At 42.0% G+C, this 19,542-nt stretch overlaps 1 protein-coding gene and 1 long non-coding RNA gene across 2 annotated transcripts in view; both read right to left on the bottom strand.

Moving 5' to 3' along the window:
• Positions 1-911: 911 nt before the first annotated feature.
• The window catches only part of LOC138757283 (uncharacterized), a 31,281-nt gene continuing 12,650 nt past the window's right edge, over positions 912-19,542 (bottom strand). The window contains exon 3 of the long non-coding RNA XR_011353480.1: positions 912-2,660. This is a non-coding gene — a long non-coding RNA (uncharacterized lncRNA). The remainder of the gene's footprint in view (positions 2,661-19,542) is intronic.
• hspb3 (heat shock protein, alpha-crystallin-related, b3) lies at positions 7,416-8,612 on the bottom strand. Its single transcript, XM_069924340.1, has one exon. The coding sequence runs from the start codon at positions 8,467-8,469 to the stop codon at positions 8,041-8,043; it is 429 nt and encodes a 142-aa protein (XP_069780441.1). The 5' UTR covers positions 8,470-8,612; the 3' UTR covers positions 7,416-8,040.

Below are 19,542 nucleotides of genomic sequence, written 5' to 3'. Positions count from 1 at the left end.
TCCCAGCATGTCTCATATGTCACTGGTCCAAAGCCTAACTGCTAGACAGTTGGAACCAAACCAGGTTTCCATAGTGGACCATTCACATTGCAAGTTCAGACTTCAGCCATCTTCTGCAGAGCTTTCTGGATCTTGATTTCTCAGCCTAAAACCTGCTGTGGTTGTTTTAGAGATCTGTTGTACCACTGCCATTTCAACAAGGGAAATATTTGCACTAGCCATTTCTATTGTGGTCTTATTGGCTGCACTTTATTTCTCTTATTTCAAGTGAAACATTAGGCAGCCAGTCCTCTCTTCTTGCATGGACCACAAGGGGCTTTGGCCAGGCTGAACTAAGCACTCACAACCCATCTTCCAAGTGGGGTTTTTCCACAAGCTTTCCAGCTTGTCGCATTCCAGTCCCAGCTGCTGCTGAACTGTAACACTGCAGAATGGATCTCTCTCTCATTCAGAGGAAAAAGCTGTTCAACTCTCTCTACTTGCAAAAACCACATGACCCTCTTAGAACAATCCCAGACAGCCTGCGGATCTGAACCACTCCTCTGATTTCTTTCATCTGTTGCTTTTCAGAACATCACTCCCCACACTCCCCTGTTCAGAAGGGAAGACAAGGAGAGGACTCTACATGATAGGAGACCACAAAAGCAGACTCAGCAGCCAAAAGACTCACACCAGGCCCCAGGCTCTGGCCACTGGCTTGTGGGAATCAGGTATCGGGAGGCTGTCAATAGTGATCAGGGTCCCGAAAAGTATTGGGCATGGACAGCTTCTTAATTGCATCGGTTGGGGGGGAGGGGGTGGGGTGTGGTTAAGAACAAAAGACTAAGGAGGAGAACTTGGCTACCTTAAGCATGGATTCACTGCTGTGGCCACAGAAGTTACAGGAGTGCAGGAGGCTCCCTTCTGAAGGGACTCCCTTTTGCTCCTCTTCTCTTGATAGTGGCACTGTATGTTTACATAGTGAAGTCAGTTTGTTTATAATACTTTCTTTGTTTTAATTTCTCTTTTGTATACATATCTTTCTCTCGTACCGGTTTTCTTTGCACTACCAATAAGTAGAAATTCTGCTGGTCCGTAGGAAAACAAATCTCAGGGTTGTATGTGATGTCATGTATGTCCTCTATGAACTTTGTATGGTTGGTGCCTCTTTATTTGTATTTACAGGACAAAGGAAAAACTTTTTCTACGCTTTGTGATCATGACAAATTGTGGAATTTTGAATCTTGAAAATATAAAACCTCTTCCAATAAAGACAAAAGAGCAGCATCAGGAATATATCTCCTTCAAATTCTGATTGGAAACTAATTGCCAATCTGTCATTATTGCTGGTTCAAAGTTCTGAAGCTCCTTCTCAATTAGCACTACAGGTGTAACATTACTCCACTGAATATAGTGGTTCAACACTACCTTCTCAAGAGCAGTTAGGACTGGACAGTAACTGCTGTGCTTACTAGTGATCCTTGGGTTACATGGAGGAATACAAGAGAAAACACAAACTCAATCCAATCTTTTACTCAGTAAATGTGATTTTATGACAGATTTTCCATTAGGCTTTTTGATTAGGGCAGCACAAGTGACATAGCAGTTAGCGCAATACCTTAACAGCACCAGCTACTGGGACCGGATCGGGGTGCGAAACCCCCATTGTCTGTAGGGAGTTTGTATGTTCTCCCCATGACTGAGTGGATTTTCTCTGGGGGCTCCAGTTTCCTTCCACCCTTCAAAACATATCAGGGGCGTAGGGTGTAAATTGGGTGGCACTGACTCATGGGCCGAAATAGCCTGTTACTGTGCTGTATGTTTAAATTTAAAATTTAAAATTGAATCCTACAAAGCTTTACAGGTGCTCCTTGACCTACGATGGGGGTGTGTTCCGATTGACCCATTGTAAGTGGACAAGTCAGAAAAGAATACAGTACTGCACCTATTGAACATCATAGCCTAGCCTACCTTAAATGTGCTCAGAACACTTACTGCAACCTACAGCTGGGAAAATTGATCTAAAACAAAGCCTATTTTATAATTAAATGTCGATTACCTTTTATCGCAAAAAAAAATTTTAAATCATAAAATATAGTGATGAGTCACTCCAACACCACCATGTGGCGAATGATACCATTGTAACTTTGAAAAATCTTAAGTCAGACCATCATAAGAGGAGGTGTATCTTATCCTGTAAGCCTTACCTGGGGAGAGGAATAAGTGCTCATCTAATTATAGAAGATCCTTTCTATCCAGCACACAGTATCTGTAATCCACTACCATCAAGAAGGAGCACCAAAATCAGGATTGTCAAGCTTGAAAATAGCATCTTCTTGAGATTGATGAACAGTATCCTGTAACCATGTAAATCATCCCATATATTTATATGATCATTATGTACTGTGCATTGTGTTTTTCGTGTGTGCACTAGGAGATGGAGAGGTGCTGTTTCATCATGTTGTATATGTACAATCAGATGATGGTAAACTCGAACATCTACAGTGCAAGCAACTACTGTGCCCTTTTCCCTGCTTGGGGATTTAGGTTGAGCCAGCAGAATATCTAATTAAATGCATTACTGAACTTGTCACTGCCCATTACAGTGGTCGACTTGGTTGGAGTTGGAAAATAAATTACGAAACTGTAGACACTCACATCAATTCCCACTTCAAAAGAATCTAAAAGAAATGAAAAAATTAAGTCAAACTCGAGAACAAGGAAAAATGATCATGAACTTAAATACACTGCTGTTTTAACTTCCTCCAGTGGATGTACTCCAAATTTAAAAAAAAAATCACATCAATGAAATAGAGTCAATAGATTAAAAGGGCATGGCCCTAACAAACCCTGTCGATTATTAAACCAGAGCCATGGATTAGTAGGAACCTTTTGTTCCCCAGTTCAGGCCTTGTAGGAAATCGGAGGCTAGCACAAATCCTTCATTGGAACACAGCAGTTTTGTTCTTCTATACACTCGCTAATTAAAAAGACTGCCTCTTTGGTTCTCTGCTGCTACAGTGGGTTATTGAGCCATTGATATGCTGATATTGAAAGGTCATTAACCCATGTTTTCTTTTTAAAATTGTTCCTTATTCGTTTAACCCATTGTTCATGAACAAAGTTACGTGCTTTTTTTTGAAAATTTTAAGTTTTACATACTCATTAACTCTTAAAAATTATAATTTTCATGTTTTTACTTGTGCAGTCATGAATGACTATGACTTTTTACATGTTGCTTTGAAGATAAGCAACAGTTGTTGTTTTTAATAGAATTTATCTATTAATTCTTGAGAACAATGGTCAGTGATAGTTCAATATATATTCTTTTTCTTATTTAATATAATTATTATGATCTTAATCATAAAGGAAATGGAGTAGTAACAATTATTAATACCTGTATTACCACTCTTTCTTTTAAACTTCTGAAAGTACTTGGTCATAGGAACATAGGAAGTAGGAACAGGAGTAGACCAAAAATGGCCCATCGAGCCTGCTCTGCCATTCAATATGATCATGGCTGATACATACATGTATCAATAAGGAAACTTGAATATTGTCACTTCCAATGGTGATGCTGGTCCTTCAGGGAACAAAAATAGGGACACAAGAATGTATGAATTAGGAAGGAGCAGGAGTTACTTAGACTCTTTGAACCTGCTCTGCAATTTCATCAGATTACTTCTGATCTGATTGTAATCTCAACTCTGCTATCCCCTTAAATATCTCACACCCTCTGCTTTAAAAGTGTTCAAAGACTCTTTGCTGCACCACCCTTTGAGAAACAGTTCCAAAAACTTACAAGTGAAATACAAAAGTCTGCAGGTGTTGAGATTATAATAAACGACAGAAATGCTGCAGGAACTCAAATCAGCAGGTCATGCAGTGTCCGATATATTACCAACATTTCAGGCCTGAGCCCTTCTTCAAGGTATGGAAAAGGCAGGCAGCATTGGGAGGAAGAAAAGAGATTTAAATTTGCTTCATCTCAATCTTAAATCAATACCCTTATTTTTAAGTAGTGTTTCCTCTCATTCTTGTTTCTCTCACAAGAGGAAGCAACCTTTCCACATCCACCATTTCAAGACCCTTGAGGATCTATTTCAATTCAGTCCCTTTTCACTCTTCCAAACCGCTGTAATTTTCCAGTGGTTTTAGATACCTATCCTTACAAAGGAGGAGGATGCAATGGAATAATATCAAGGATGAGTGAGGTGGGGAGAGTGGGATTAGGGCAGTGGAAGATAGTCACAAACTAAATGGTTCCAAAAAGTCCATGACAGTGGTTAAATGTAAAAGAATTAGGTCAAAGACCTGGAATTTTTTTATCCACTGAGAATTTGATGGGTTGTTGTATATTTGAAAGATGGTTGATGAAATTATATGAGAGGACAAGATTAAAACCATTGCTCATGTGAAAGGCAATGTTGTTAAGTGTGGCACTCAGGTACTCACTTATCCTCCAGAGGTCACAGTTCAATCCTAACAGTGCTATAGGTGGAGATTTGCATGTCCTCCCTGTGATTACGAGTGATTTCTCCTGGTTTCTTCCTATATGCCAAAAGTTAGTGGTTTAACTGATTACTGTAAACTGCCTTTGGTTAGGTGGGTAACAGGAGGATCAGGGGTGGGAAAGGGAAGTTGATGGGAATTGAAAAGAAAAAAAATGGAAAGTATAGATTGCACAGATGTGGTGGCCACCAGGCTGGCTTCTGTACTGTCTGAGTGGTTGGGCAGGAAAGATTTGTTTCGTGCTTTAATTTCAAGTAATTGCTCTCATTCATATCAGAAGGTATACTTTCACTGGCCTCACATTGTGTGACCTGCAGGCACTTGCAGAAAACTAACTTTCAGCTGGAGAAGCTGAATTAATTTTACAATTTAATATTATGTTTATATTTTTTCTTTTGTAATTAAAAAAATTTTTTTAATGATACTGATCATTATTTTTATACACTGAAAGGCCCTTCCAGCCAATGAAATCCATGCTGCCCAATTATAACTAATTAAGCTACCAACCCCATACATTATCTAATTAACAAGCTTTTGAAAAGGTACAAGAGAAAATTAAAGTGTTACTTTAATAAAATAACACAACCAAGTATATATCCATGCTCTTGCAGTTGATTCACAAACATTGGTAGAAGTAAATGAGGCTAATGGAAGAGACTTTCCTTTGATCTTGTGCAGACCAGCTCTGTAGAGAGCACCATTTTTTTTCTTTGGCTTGGCTTCGCGGACGAAGATTTATGGAGGGGGGGTAAAAAGTCCACGTCAGCTGCAGGCTCGTTTGTGGCTGACAAGTCCGATGCGGGACAGGCAGACACGATTGCAGCGGTTGCAAGGGAAAATTGGTTGGTTGGGGTTGGGTGTTGGGTTTTTCCTCCTTTGCCTTTTGTCAGTGAGGTGGGCTCTGCGGTCTTCTTCAAAGGAGGTTGCTGCCCGCCAAACTGTGAGGCGCCAAGATGCACGGTTTGAGGCGTTATCAGCCCACTGGCGGTGGTCAATGTGGCAGGCACCAAGAGATTTCTTTAGGCAGTCCTTGTACCTTTTCTTTGGTGCACCTCTGTCACGGTGGCCGGTGGAGAGCTCGCCATATAACACGATCTTGGGAAGGCGATGGTCCTCCATTCTGGAGACGTGACCCATCCAGCACAGCTGGATCTTCAGCAGCGTGGACTCGATGCTGTCGACCTCTGCCATCTCGAGTACTTCGACGTTAGGGGTGTAAGCGCTCCAATGGATGTTGAGGATGGAGCGGAGACAACGCTGGTGGAAGCGTTCTAGGAGCCGTAGGTGGAGCCGGTAGAGGACCCATGATTCGGAGCCGAACAGGAGTGTGGGTATGACAACGGCTCTGTATACGCTTATCTTTGTGAGGTTTTTCAGTTGGTTGTTTTTCCAGACTCTTTTGTGTAGTCTTCCAAAGGCACTATTTGCCTTGGCGAGTCTGTTGTCTATCTCATTGTCGATCCTTGCATCCGATGAAATGGTGCAGCCGAGATAGGTAAACTGGTTGACCGTTTTGAGTTTTGTGTGCCCGATGGAGATGTGGGGGGGCTGGTAGTCATGGTGGGGAGCTGGCTGATGGAGGACCTCAGTTTTCTTCAGGCTGACTTCCAGGCCAAACATTTTGGCAGTTTCCGCAAAGCAGGACGTCAAGCGCTGAAGAGCTGGCTCTGAATGGGCAACTAAAGCGGCATCATCTGCAAAGAGTAGTTCTCGGACAAGTTTCTCTTGTGTCTTGGTGTGAGCTTGCAGGCGCCTCAGATTGAAGAGACTGCCATCCGTGCGGTACCGGATGTAAACAGCGTCTTCATTGTTGGGGTCTTTCATGGCTTGGTTCAGCATCATGCTGAAGAAGATTGAAAAGAGGGTTGGTGCGAGAACACCATCTAGTGGTACAATTGGCAGATCCCTGTTTATGAAACTCACTTAAAATCAACAATATGTCTTTATACATGCTAACTCAAGTTAATTAAAATAACAATTGTTTAGGAAGTTAAATTTGTCTTTTAAATAGCACTTGCCAAAACCACCTCCCAACTTTAAAGATTACTTTGCCCAAAATATTTCTTTAGAATTTCGCAGAAGAAAATGATATCTGTGCAGCATAATTAGTGCTGTAAATTATGTTTGGCTGTAGTACAGTTGTAATTTTAGAACTTACTTGTGATTTTCCTCATGTCCTCTTGGTCTCAATGCATTCCCCCACTTTCAGAAGATGATAGTATGGCAGTCAATTTACTGGAGTAGTATTCCAGCATCATTAATTTTTAATCTGGACGTTATAAATCTCAACTTGGGAGTTCATTTCCACCTAATTGAAAAAAAAATCTAGTACTGATAATAGTGACTTGAAAGAAATACAAATGATTCACTGTGGTCATTGAGGAAAGGAAACCTATCAATCTTACACATATATAATTTCAAACCCACTGCAGAATTTTGGCCATTGTCTCCCCTTCCTTCACAATAGAGGAAAAAAATACCTTCACAGTGACAGGGAGCAACTGCAAAGCAACAAGACCTTGCCATTCTTATTGTTCTTCCAGGCGCAAAGGAGCTCGTTTTCCTGCTGAACTCAAAAATAAGTTTTGCTTTGAGAAAGGCACAATATAAATAAGTATCCTGGCCCCAAAATGTGACCTGTTCTCCACTTGCACTTTGGATAGGTGACGGATGGAAACCCTTTTTTGCCTTTGCTCTGATGTTTTATGACAGTGTCAACAATGGGAGAATGGTCTGACGAATTTATTTATGAAGTGTGCTCTTATGTTCCTCCTCCCACTCCCAACCACCATCAAAAGCAAAACAAAGCACTTTTAACATCCTAACACATAAATTAAATATAATTAATAGTTCTAATATGTTGAGATTGCCAGCCTATACATAACAGAATGATCACAGAGAAAACTATACTTTGAAGCAAAGCATCAGAGAACATTTATGATTTATTTGGAATAATATCTTGGTAGTTCCTGCTTTTTGTTTTGAGTTTTAGATTATTCAGAAATTGCACGTGCGCATTAAAGAGGCTAAGAATTAGTATTTCAGTAACCCTTTGCTATTAGATTCTGCACAAACTCAGTAGTTGTCCACATTATTATGCTATTCATAGAACCACAGAATGCTTTTAAAGCAATAAACATCTTCCATCCACTTACTGCACTGATATCATTCAGTAAAATACATTATTAATAATTTGAGATCACCCGTATTTTTAAAGTAGAGATCAATCATTTCATCTACCCAGATGCTTATCTCTGTACAAAAAATTGTCTCCCTGTATCATAGCTACAAAGAAGACTTGAGATGCACTCTGGAATTAATTCCATGGGATACGGTTTATAAAAACACAATCAAAACATTACAAATTATGCCGTAGATTAAGTATTTGTTGTTTTGAATCACTGTGACGTTCTCGCTTTAAAATGCGACCTCATAATTTACCACAATTTCTACTTGTTATAATGGTATACTTACTAAGCATTTTGATTTTTGTTAAACATGAAATAATTCAACATGAGCAGGTTCTAAAACATTATAATCCTTTAGAGATTAAGCCTTTGTCTCCACGACCAAAATACCATCGTGACATAACATTGCAGAAAGATCTTTTGACTGCACACCATCTGGAAGCTTATACTGCCTTGTAAAACTCCTCGAAATAAAGCCATGTTCATCCATTCTTCGCCCATGCTTGGCTCTGATGAGAAGCCACCCTTCAAACACTTGAATGATGATGTCTTCAGGACGGAACTGTACGACATCCAATATGATTTGAAATGGCCTTACAACCTCTGCAGCTTCCAATGACTTTGCTTCTTCTTTGACAGAACGTTTAATCTCTATCCCATTTCTTCTTGCTGGGCCTGGTAGGGCAAATAACAAGTGGTCTAGTTTGCATTCTGCGAGATCTCGTCCTGCCAACTTATGCTGGTAGCGAATGGGAGTAATAGTCCAGTGTCTTACAATTCCTTCTTCCATTGCTCTAATATTTCAATAGGAAAACTTAATTTGAAACTGTTACTTTCTTTAAAAGGCAAAATGTTTCCTGGGCCAGCCTTTAATCAGGCAGCTGTTTCTATACTCCAGCCTTTCTTTTGAAGTGGTCAACATGCCTTTTATAGGAGTATTTTGGGTACTATCTCCAGACAGGTTATTTTGGAGCCTGAGACTCAAGTTTCCTTTGAATACTCTGGAAAGAATGTTGGCAATTCCAAACATTTGGCTGCTGTGGTCACTGGATAAGTCAACAAATCTACAAATAGGATTTGTCCCTCCTCAGTAATTAAATAGATCTTGCTGCAAGCAAGTTGCAGGAAAGACTGTTCAGTGACTCTTCTAACCACTGCTGCAGTGTCACCATGAAGAAGGGCTCAGGCCCAAAATTTTGTTTATATATCTTTACCTCAGAGGCCTGCTGAGTTCCTCCAGCATTTTTCTTTTTGCTGCAGTGTGAGTAATCACTTACTGAAGTCTTGTGTAAGCTATGCCTCTGGCACACTTCATATCAACAGCAAGTTTGTTTTTAAAGAAAATGAAGTGACTCGTTTGTTTCTTTAACCTTGAGTTGGACATCTTCCTAGACCTTCATTGACATCTGATTTACCTCAGTATCTACCTATTTAGACCACATCCCACCGCAATTTCTTGAGCAACAATCTTAAAATTATTGGCTAAACAGAAGTATTAAAAGATGAATTTAGACCTGAACTCTAGATCTTATACTTCCTGATGGAGTGGGGATGGAGAAAGGGGTGGTGATTGTGATAACATGTTTTTGATATGCCCTGTGGCTATTATTATTCTATGCACCAAGGGAGTCTTGTCCTCATGACCAGCATGTACTTCTGGAAATAGTTCATAATAAATGAAAAGTTATAGTAAAACTCACGATGGTTCTTTGTGCCCATTGGTGCATGTCTTCCTTAAGGCTATTATTGGGTACAGACAGTGAAAAGTAGTGCCTTACACCTACACAAAGGAGGAAAAACCCAACACCCAACCCCAACCAACCAATTTTCCCCTGCAGCCGCTGCAACCGTGTCTGCCTGTCCCGCATCGGACTTGTCAGCCACACACGAGCCTGCAGCTGACGTGGACTTTTACCCCCTCCATAAATCTTCGTCCGCGAAGCCAGGCCAAAGAAGAACACCTACACAGGTCTGGTTCCAGAATTTAGTGCCTCACATCAATCAAAACAAGCTGAAAATTTAATTTATTGGGCTCATTGCACTGCATGATGTCTTTTAATGTTTTTGATGGCACCCCCAGCCTTGGCATTTGACAGCAGAACAAAGAAGATGATGTATTGAATTGAAATCTCCATAACCTAACAACCACTGTTCTGCAAGTTATGGTTATGGGAATGGATCTTGATATTAGTCCACTCTTTCAACTAATGTATTTGGAGAATGTTGTGAAAGCAACAGTAGATCACCCATGTCTCAGAAGCATAGAGGAGGGCAGGGATCATGTAAGCCATGAGTCAGCATAGATACTATCTGTCTGAGGAAATGAAGATCAAGACCTCATACTAGGCACCTATAAAGTGACTAAGTGACCATTCTGTTGAAATAAAGGGTCTTTTACTTCAATAGAACATATCTCCTGCATATGTATTATTTGTCTGCATGTGTGTTATGTCTGGTTGTGACAGAATTGTGTTATTAATCTTCAGCGCTTGACGTCCTGTTTTGCGGAAACTGCCAAAATGTTTGGCCTGGAAGTCAGCCTGAAGAAAGCTGAGGTCCTCCATCAGCCAGCTCCCCACCATGACTACCAGCCCCCCCACATCTCCATCGGGCACACAAAACTCAAAACGGTCAACCAGTTTACCTATCTCGGCTGCACCATTTCATCGGATGCAAGGATCGACAACGAGATAGACAACAGACTCGCCAAGGCAAATAGCGCCTTTGGAAGACTACACAAGAGTCTGAAAAAACAACCAACTGAAAAACCTCACAAAGATAAGCGTATACAGAGCCGCTGTCATACCCACACTCCTGTTCGGCTCCGAATCATGGGTTCTCTACCGGCATCACCTACGGCTCCTAGATCGCTTCCACCAGCGTTGTCTCCGCTCCATTCTCAACATTCATTGGAGCGACTTCATCCCTAACATCGAAGTACTCGAGATGGCAGAGGCCGACAGCATCGAGTCCACGCTGCTGAAGATACAGCTGCGCTGGGTGGGTCATGTCTCCAGAATGGAGGACCATCGCCTTCCCAAGATCGTGTTCTATGGCGAGCTCTCCACTGGCCACCATGACAGAGGTGCACCAAAGAAGAGGTACAAGGACTGCCTAAAGAAATCTCTTGGTGCCTGCCACATTGACCACCGCTAGTGGGCTGATATCGCCTCAAACCGTGCATCTTGGCGCCTCACAGCTTGGCGGGCAGCAACCTCCTTTGAAGAAGACCGCAGAGCCCACCTCAGTGACAAAAGACAAAGGAGGAAAAACCCAACACCCAACTCCAACCGACCAATTTTCCCCTGCAACCGTGTCTGCCTGTCCCGCATTGGACTTGTCAGCCACAAACGAGCCTGCAGCTGAGGTGGACATTTACCCCCTCCATAAATCTTCGTCCGCGAAGCCAAGCCAAAGAAAAGAACATAAAATTCAATACACACACACACACACACACACACACACACACACACACACACACACACACACACACACACACACACACACCAATAAAACTAGAAGTATTTGTTCATTGAAATATCTCGACAATGGGGCTGCTCAAGGAGGACATCTAATTAAACAAAAGATTCTTTGCTTGTTTACCCACATTGTCAGATAAAGTCAGATAGCAGCTATGTATACAAGGAAGCCATTTGCTGGTTGGTCAGCAGATAGATCGGAGGCATTGGCTCATAAAACCTTTGGAAGAGATTAAGTCATACGCTTTTAGCATATAGGTATGAAGTCACTTTGAAATAAACTTCAAAGACAGCAATGATTAAAGATATTTTGAGAGAACATATTTCTGAAAACAGAGACATTTTGAGACCAGAGAAGGTGCTTGATCATCCTGTAAGTCACAGAGGATTGAAGATACAGTAACCAGAAAGGTACTGTTACTTGTGACTCCTGGTCAAAGGAGACCAGAGAATAAGTGGCTTTCGAAAGAGATAAGACCACTTCCAATAATCTCTTTAAGAGAGAGTTGTCTTGGGTAAAATTGTACCTCTCACTTTGTTCGTTTTAGATTGGTCACAGTGTTCAAGCTACCGAAAGAAAATAGACACACACACACACACAGAGCAGTTCAGTTTATACAAGTCTTTATTACTAAATCTAAAGCTGAATTCACACTACAATATGCAAGCCCTTACAATTATACTTATCAATGCCTGGACTGGTCCCAACTGCCAAAGTGAGGCGACGACTGCACACTTGTAGTAAGTTGTCTGAGCGCCGGTAACAGCTTCTCCACCTCCCCGGACTGGGACGTCGGTTTGGAATCTTGAAGTTCTTTTTCTTGCTGAGAGATGTTTCCACCTCTTGGAGAGTCTCAAACTTCAGCAGTGGGACCATGGCTTATATTACCCAAAAGTTGTTTACTTCAGATCTTATCTCTTTGAACAAATGATTTAATTATCTTCAAGGTCTCCTGACAGTCTGTGACCAACAAAAGACAACTGCATCTCTTGACCTCATGGTGGAAGTTGGATAATGTCTACTGATTCATATGCATCCCTGCGTCCCATAGTGTAAATTTAGATAATGCTTTCTGATGCAACTGCATCCCTTCTTTCATAAACTAGTCTAAATCCTCCATTACAAGAGGGCAGTTCTACGGTGTCCATTTCTACATGGCACTTTATTTGACCCTTGTCTGGATTTGTGAAATTATCGTGGAAGAAGAACAAGTGCTGTAACCTCCATGCAAAAAGGGCAAATCAATCGTATGAAGAAAGAATTCACTGAAAACTACAAGAATCTAGTGAGTTGTGAAGTCTGATGCCTCACACCTACTCCATAATTACTTTTGAGCAACAATGTAAAGAATCGGAGTTTCAAAACAAAACTAACTGAACTTTAAAATCATCAATTCAGAATTATCCCTGAACTGTACTGATTTTGGTTTTTAATCACACACATATACATTTGCACATAGTAGGGTTAAGTAAGAGTTAAGTAAAAGGTATTATGTTATTAATAGATAATTATAAAAATTACTGCGTTGAAGATACCATTGTCTTGGTGAATTTCCATTGTTTCTGATCTAATATGTAACCATATAACCATATAACAGTTTAGAGCGCAGAAACAGGCATATAGGCCCTACGAGTCCATGCTGGTTCACTTGAACAACTCCACTAGCTCCCCCTCCCACTCTCCGCCCATAACCCTCCAACATATAACCATATAACAGTTTACAGCGTGGAAACAGGCATTAGTTGTGTCTCTTCATCTTTTGCACTGAGGACCGGAGAATGCTGTTTCATCGAGTTGTACTTGTACAATCAGATGGCAATAAATTTGATTTCACTTTACCTTTCTTGGTTAACCTCAATATGCAGTTTCAAGTGTTTTGCTTAAACTCAGGAGTTATCTTGGCCAAAGGAAATAATCTCCGACTCCGGAACACAACCCTCTATATCACAGGGTTGAATGAGGGACTGACACACATTTATAACCATATAACCATTTATGGAGCGGAAACAGGCCATGTTGGCCTTTCGAGTCCGCACCGGTTCACTGATTTTATGCGCCCTCTTCAGGCATTGGTCCAGGTAGATCTTCATTCAATAACGATGGGCGAATTCAATGCAGGTGGAATTAGTCGTAGAAATGTTTGTTAACAGGTCCAATCTTGACTACATTAGCAATAGAACTGGAGGACATCCCACCAAGAACATATAGATGGGGATTAAACTCCATGCTACTTAAAATACAGGATTTCTACATTTTTTATGTAATTCAGCTTGTACAATGTTGTTGAGTTTTGAAAATTATATTTCCCAAAAAATTTAACTCATTCTAAAAATTAAAAGGATGGAAATACTCTCACCTTGTACCTAATGCAGAAAATTTTACTGAATAACTACTCATTGCTTCTGAATCAAGTTAGTCACATGACTAAACTGATGGAATGCATCTCTCCAAGTGGAATTGTTTTACAATGATCAGCTCCTTCCAGGTCACAAAATTACAGGCATTAACATCTAGGGTATGCCCTGCTTTATCCTTCCCACATTGTATTTAGTAACACTATAGGCCCTTTCATGCCAGGCCTCTGCCTGGATGGCAGTTACAAGCACAGAGGGAAAACAAACTTACCTTTCATGGAGTATCCCTAAAAGGCTGTTCCTGCATCGCATTCATGTCGGGTGGCACTTTGTAGCACCTCCAGAGCCGATGCGACTGGTGCTGTAGCACCACCCGTTATAAATACGTGGCAGAGCAATGATCATCTTCCCTACCCATAGTCCCAGAACTGTTTCCCAGAACAGTTTGAGCTGTGTGGGGGATTATAGGTAGCAAAGATGGCCATTGCTCTGCCATCTTCTGAGCTGCTGATGAATGGCCTCAAAGGACTAAGTGGCCTTGAGGTGCCAGAGTGGCTGGCGGGGCTGTCACAGCCTGCATCGGATGCCCCCTGATGGCCGTCCCTGACCTGAGGAGGTCATGGAGGAAGGGGATGAGTAGTTGGGAGAGAGAGGGGAGATGGGTCGCTGGCTGTTGGTGTCATCGAGACGTCATCAACCCTACCCCCACCCCAGCCAGCCACTTGCAGCGGCTGTACATTCATGTGAGGCAGCGGAGTGCAGTGCTCCACCAATTATTCTTCCTCAAGAGGGATTGCAGTTGGCACCTTGGAGCCAGCCACTGTGCATTCATAGAGGTAAGCTTCCCAATGTAAGGGCAGAGAATCTCCACCTTTACAATCAGGCTTTTTCACTGCAAGACAGGTTCTTATATTTTCCAATTTCAGATATCCATCATACATCATTCCTCTCCTGCTCCTTCCAGGTCACCTAGTTTCCTTTTTCCTTTGTACTTCTTCCCATCACACACACTTATCCATCTGGGCTTCACCTCCCTTGACCTACCTTTCCTATACCATTTATCTATCATTTCACCATCCCCCCCGAACTTTCTAATGTCTGTCTCCAACATCCAGTTAAAGATTGGGACACCTGAGGCTTTGACCCAAGAGACAGAGGCACAGGTAAGAAAAATAGAGGTGTGTTTTTCCATTCTTTTTATTTAATTTTATTTAGACATAAAGGGTTTGATTTAGGGATGGCAGGTGATCTCAGACCTGTCTCATCCTCCTCCTGTGCTATGTGGGAGTTCAGGGATATTGTCAATGTCCCTGGGGACTACGTATGCAGGAAGTGTGTGCAGCTGCAGCTCCTGATTGCAGTCGCACGTCAGCACTGGAGCTGCGCATGGATTCATTTTGGAGTATCCGGGATGCTGAGATGCTGGTGGATAGCACCTTTAGTTAGTTGGTCACACTGCAGGTTCAGAGGGAAGAGAAGGATAAGGACTGGGTGACCAACAGTAAGGAAAGTATTAAGAAGGTAGTGCAGGAGTCTCCTGCGGTCATCTCCCTGCAGAACAGATATGCCGCTTTGGATATTGTTGGGGGAGATGGCCCACCAGGAGAAGGCAGCAGTGACCAGGATCATGGCACTGCGAGTGGCTCTGCTGAGAGAGGGCAGGAAAAAGAGTGGTAGGGCAATAGTCATAGGGGATTCAATTGCAAGGAGAATAGACAGGAGATTCTGTGGCTGCAAACGAGACTCCTGGATGGTGTGTTGCCTCCCTGATGCAAGGGTCAAGAATGTCTCAGAGCAACTAGAGGACATTCTGGAAGGGGAGGGTGAACAGCCAGCTGTCGTTGCCCATATCAGTACCAATGATATAGGAAAAACGGGATGAGGTCCTGGAAGATGAATTTAGGGAGTTAGGAAATAAATTAAGGAGTAGGACCTCAAAGGTAATAATCTCTGGATTATTACTGGTGCCACGAGCTAGTCGGAGTAGGAACAACAAGATAGCTAGTATGAATATGTGGCTTGAACGGTGGTGTAGGAAGGAAGGTTTTAGATTCCTGGAACATTGGGACCAGTTCTGGGGCAGGTGGGACTGGTACAAACAGGACGGTCTGCATCTGAGCAGGGCTGGGACCAATGTTATTGGGGGTTTGTTTGCTAGCGCTGTTGGGGAAGGTTTAAACTAATGTGGCAGGGGAATGGGACCAAGTCCAGAGTCAGAGGGGTGTAAAATGAGATTGGAAGCAAAGGGTAGCAAGGTGAAAAGCATTAGTGGCAGGCAAGTAAAAGGTGAAAATCAAAAAGAGCTATTTATTTACATAATGGTAAAAGGGAGAAGAGTGTGGCTAAAGTAAGTCTGAAGGCCTTGTGCCTCAACGCAAGGAGCATTCGTAATAAAGTGGATGAACTGAATGTAGAGATACCTATTAATGACTATGATATAGTTGGGATCACAGAGTCATGGCTTCAGGGGGGACGTGACTGGGAGCTCAACATTCAGGGTTACTCGACATTCAGGAGGAATAGACAGAATGGAAAAGGAGGTGGAGTAGTCTTGATGGTTAGGGAAGAGGTGAATGTGATAGAAAGGAAGGACATTAGCCTGGAGGATGTGGAATCGATATGGGAAGAGCTGCAAAACCTGAAGGGGCAGAAGACATTAGTGGGAGTTGTGTACCGGCCACCTAACAGTAGCAGTGAGGTTAGGGATGGTAGCTGTATTAGGAAAGAAATTGGTAATGCGTGCAACAAAGGGACAGCAGTTATAATGGGTGACTTTAATCTACATGTAGATTGGGTGAACCAAATTGGTAAGGAGGAAGAGGATTTCTTAGAATGCATGCGGGATTGTTTTCTAAATCAGCATGTTGAGGAACCGACAAGGGAACAAGCCATTCTAGACTGGGTATTGAGTAATGGAGAAGGGTTAATTAACAATCTTCTTTGAGGTACCCCTTAGACAAGAGTGACCACAATATGATGGAATTTCTTCATTAGAATGGAATGTGACAGAGTTGATTCAGATACAAAGGTTTGGAACAAAGAGGGGTAACTTTGATGGTATGAGATGTGAATTGGCTAAAATATATTGGCAAATGGTACTTAAGGGACTAACAGTTGAAATGCAATGGCAATCGTTTAAGGATAGCTTCGAGCAAGTACAACAAATGTACATCCCAGTTTGTAAAAACAATAAATCAAGGAGGGTAGCACATCCGTGTCTTACAAGGGAAATCAGAGAGAGTATCAAATCCAAAGAAGCAGCATATAAATTAGCCAAAAAAATAATATTCCTAATGATTGGGAGAAATTCAGAGTTCTGCAGAGGAGGACAAAAGGATTAATTAGGAAAGGTAAAAGGGATTATGAGAGGAAGCTGGCAGGGAACATAAAAAATGATTGTAAAAGCTTTTATAGAGAGGTTAGTAAGACAAATGTGGGTCCGTTGCAGACAGAAACGGGTGAGTTAATCATGGGGAACAAGGGTATGGCAGACTGTTTGAATGACAACTTTAGTTCTGTCTTCACCAAGGAAGACATAACTAATCTTCAGGAAATTGTTGAGGATCGGGGATTTAATGTGAGGGAGGGAATAAAGGAAATAATTGTAAGGGATTATAGGCAGATAACTCCCCAGGGCCAGATGGTCTGCATCCAAGAGTGCTGAAGGAAGTAGCCCAGGAAATAGTGGATGCATTAGTGATAATTTTTCAAACCTCCTTAGATACTGGATTAGTTCCTGAGGATTGGAGGGTGGCCAAAGTAACCCCACTCTTTACGAAGGGAGGGAGAGAGAAACTAGGAAACTACAGACCAGTTAGCCTGACATCGGTAGTAGGGAAGGTGCTAGAATCAGTTATTAAAGATCCAATCGCAGTACATTTGGAAAGTAGTGGTATCATCAGACGGAGTCAGCATGGTTTTGTGAAAGGAAAATCATGTCTGACAAATCTAATAGAGTTTTTTGAGGATGTAACCTGTAGAGTGGATGGGGGGGTGGGAAAGGAGAAATCAATTAATGTGGTATATCTGGACTACAGTAAGGTATTTGATAAGGTTCCACACAGAAAACTAGCATACAAACTTGAAAAGAACGGTATAAGAGGAATAGTATCAAGGTGGATAGAGAATTGGTTGATGGACAGGAAGCAAAAAGTAGGAATAAATGGGTTCTTTTCAGAATGGCAGCCAGTGACTGGTGGGGTACCACAGGGCTCCATGCTGGGGCCAGAGTTGTTTACAATATATGTGGAAATAGATAGCAACATCTCAAAATTTGCAGATGACACAAAGTTGGGTAGCAGGGTTAGCTGTGTCGAGTATGCCAAGGGGGTGCAGAGTGATTTGGACAAGTTAGGCGAGTGGGCAAAGATGTGGCAGATGCAATATAATGTGGATAAATGAGAGGTTATCCACTTTGGAGGTAAGAACAGGAAAGAGGACTATTATCTAAATGGTATCTGTTCAGGAAAAAGGGAGATGCAGCAAGACTTTGCTGTTGCTTTGCATCAGTTGTTGAAAGTGGGCGTGCAGGTGCAGCAGGCAGTGAGGAGGGCGAATGGTATGTTGCCATTCATAGCAAGAGGATTTGAGTACAGGAGTAGGGAGATCCTGCTGCAGCTGTACAGGGCCTTGGTGAGACCACACCTGGAGGACTGCATGCAGTTTTGGTCGCCTTATCTGAGGAAGGATATCCTCGCCATGGAGGGGGTGGAGAGAAGGTTCACTTGACTGATACCAGGGATGGAAGGACTTGCATATGAAGAAAGGTTGGATAGACTAGGCTTGTATTCTCTGGAATTTAGAAGATTGAGGAGGGAATCTTACAGAAACATAAAATTCTTAAGGGTTTAGACAGACTAGAAGCAGGAAGGCTGTTTCCAATGCTGGGAAAAACTAGAACCAGGAGTCACAGTTTAAGGATAAAGGGGAAGTTTTTTTTCGGTCTGAGATGCCGAAAAATTTCTTCTCTAAGAGGGTGGTGGATCTGTGGAATTCTTTGCCACAGGAAGTAGTTGAGGACGGTTCCTTATCAATTTTTAAGAGTAGGTTAGATTTGGCCCTTGTGGCTAAGGGAATCAGGGGGTATGGGGAGAAGGCAGGAACCAGGTATTGAATGGCAGTGTAGGCTTGAAGGGCCAAATGGCCTACTCCAGCACCTATTTTCTATGTTTCTCCCTTACCCTATCCCACTTGGCTCCAATTTCTTCATAACATAACCTACCATTGCTAATAAATGCTGATGCCAAAAATCTGCAATGAAAGCAGAAAATACAGGAAAATCTCACTGGGTCAGGCAGACTCTATGGAAGGAGAGGTAGAATTAACTTGCTTATACTATACCACATATTTTACTCATCTTAGTTCACAGTTCCAATACTCTCATGTCCTTGGGGTGGGTGTCTTGTGGATTTTTTCTACTCACCCCAAGAGATTCTCTTAGCTTCATATACTGCACTCACATTTTGTCCTGTACACTTAATATTTTGAGTTGACCCTCCACATCATATTGTCTGTTTGTTTCAAGTCTCAAGCAACCTTCCTCACATGGGTCTGCAATTTCAAGCACAATCCTGTGTATTTCTTCCATCATAATGCATTAAACTCACAATCACCTGCAAGATTTCACAGTAATGGTTTAAAAAAAATTGATCCTACAATTCAGCAGAAGGCTCATAAAATTAATGCCCCTTGAGGGGAATGTTTAATGATGACTGGCAGACTTGATGACATTTTCTCAATGATTTTGATCATAAGCTCCCTCTTCTTCCTTGGCCAGTCCAGATGGGACTAAGTATCATTTTCATGTCCCTGTCCCATTAAAAGATGTTGCTCCTGGTCTTGCGTTGCAGCTCCATCGCTGCAATGTTATTCTACCAGCACATCCAGCATGTACTGAGAGCAAAATACCAGATGAAACCATGGGCATAATATTCTGGAGCTGGAATAGTATAGCTCATGGAACTGATTTTGTGCATTGCAACTTCACTGCAGTGCGACCTTCATGCATTTTGAGAGCTCAGGGTAGTGAG

The sequence above is a fragment of the Narcine bancroftii genome, chromosome 3 (genome assembly GCF_036971445.1).
Source record: "Narcine bancroftii isolate sNarBan1 chromosome 3, sNarBan1.hap1, whole genome shotgun sequence".
NCBI lineage: Eukaryota > Metazoa > Chordata > Chondrichthyes > Torpediniformes > Narcinidae > Narcine > Narcine bancroftii.
Note: the sequence above shows the minus strand (reverse complement) of the source record. Positions and strands in the feature narration are given on the sequence as shown.

Bases quoted from the DNA above. Each gene is read 5' to 3' on its own strand.
- hspb3 (XM_069924340.1), bottom strand. From the start codon at position 8,469: ATGGAAGAAGGAATTGTAAGACACTGGACTATTACTCCCATTCGCTAC.